Raw genomic sequence first — 1,422 nt, 5'->3', positions numbered from 1 at the left:
TCCAAAAGTTAAACAAAAATGGATTCCCGCGTTGGAGAAATAATTTGGAGATATTTTTTTAGCCCCGGGCCCGAGAATTATTTCTCCACCCAATTCCCCTTTGCCCGGTTGAATCAATTATAAAATGGTACGTGGCCCACTCTTGAGAGTGAAAAAAACCATTTAAAAGTTTTAATTGTGGTTTTTTTCCACATCCGACCCAACGTGAGGGATTGTGCGTGGAAAAACACACCCACACCCCCCCCTTATGTGAAGAAAATCCATCTCTGAACTTATTCATAAAATGACTCAACTGAATTGTTGTGTTGTTATTGAAAAAAAAAACGCTTTTTTCCGTTTTCTCATATCATCAATCTCTCGTGCTCTCTCTCTCTCGAGGGAATGTGAATAATTTCACTATGATATAATAAAATATCACTATCGGAAAATCACAATTTTCCCCAATGAAAAAAGGATATACACATATAATTGCCTAGCTTGTTCCAAAAATATTGTTTCGCCACACATTTTTCCATAGTTATCCATGGCAGGAAAGGTTGAGAAGGAGGTATTTATTTTTTTTTCAAAATTGAAATTCCAACCTTTTCTCCATTTTTTCCACCAAACGGTGTTAACGTCAGAAGAAGCAAAAAGCTAAGAGAAAAAAAACTAAGCCCCTTTCTCTGTGTTTAGTTTAAGCCTAAAAACCAACCGTATCAATTGTTCAGTCCAATGTGGGTGTGTCCCAGTTTCCTGGGATTTTTTTTATTCAATTTACACCCAACTGATTCACATTCATTGATCATTCAATTCATGAAAATCAATTTTGTCGAGGAAGAAAAAAAAAAGAAATTCCATTTGCATATTATTATTATTATTGTTGTTGCTGTTGTTCGCTTGAGAAGCTTTGAAACGCCATGGACACAACGTATTTCACCGAAGCTCCAGTTCGATGATGTCAAGACAGTTAACAAGAAAAGGCGACAAGATGACAACAACAGGTCAGCAGAAGTTTTCAACCTGACCGGCCTCCGTTATATTTCAAGGCCTCGTGCTTGAAGTGGAACGTCGGCCGAACGTGTATCTGTCCATCTATATATATGTATATATACATACATTTATATATATATATATATATATATATATGTATTTATATTTATTTATATATTTATGCATCCATATCAAGGTCGTCTGTCGAAAGGGGCCACAAGCCAGAGCAGAGCCGAAGAAAGAGAGAGACGTGATGCTTTTGTCCAAGAATATACGATCGTCTGTCTGTACGTTTGTTGCCCTCGTGAAGTCGACACCTGCAACAGTAAGCACAAAACACACGACCCCAACTATTATTAGCCGTACAGCGGTCCAATACAAAGGCGAAAAAAAAATCCACCCAAAGCTACCCCCAACCGATCCCAGTGACCGACAATGCGCACCACTGGTGAC

At 38.1% G+C, this 1,422-nt stretch overlaps 1 protein-coding gene across 1 annotated transcript; it reads left to right on the top strand.

Annotated features, from left to right (window-relative positions):
• The first annotated feature begins 711 nt into the window (after positions 1 to 711).
• Positions 712 to 1,038, top strand: Tsp_15886 (conserved hypothetical protein). Its single transcript, XM_003366800.1, has one exon. It carries the CDS (start codon positions 712 to 714, stop codon positions 1,036 to 1,038), a length of 327 nt encoding a protein of 108 aa, XP_003366848.1.
• The last annotated feature ends 384 nt before the right edge of the window (positions 1,039 to 1,422 follow it).

Source organism: Trichinella spiralis (assembly GCF_000181795.1).
Source record: "Trichinella spiralis strain ISS 195 chromosome Unknown Scfld5394, whole genome shotgun sequence".
NCBI classification, from domain to species: domain Eukaryota; kingdom Metazoa; phylum Nematoda; class Enoplea; order Trichinellida; family Trichinellidae; genus Trichinella; species Trichinella spiralis.
The sequence above is the reverse complement of the archived record's forward strand: the minus strand, read 5'-3'. Positions and strand labels throughout refer to the sequence as shown.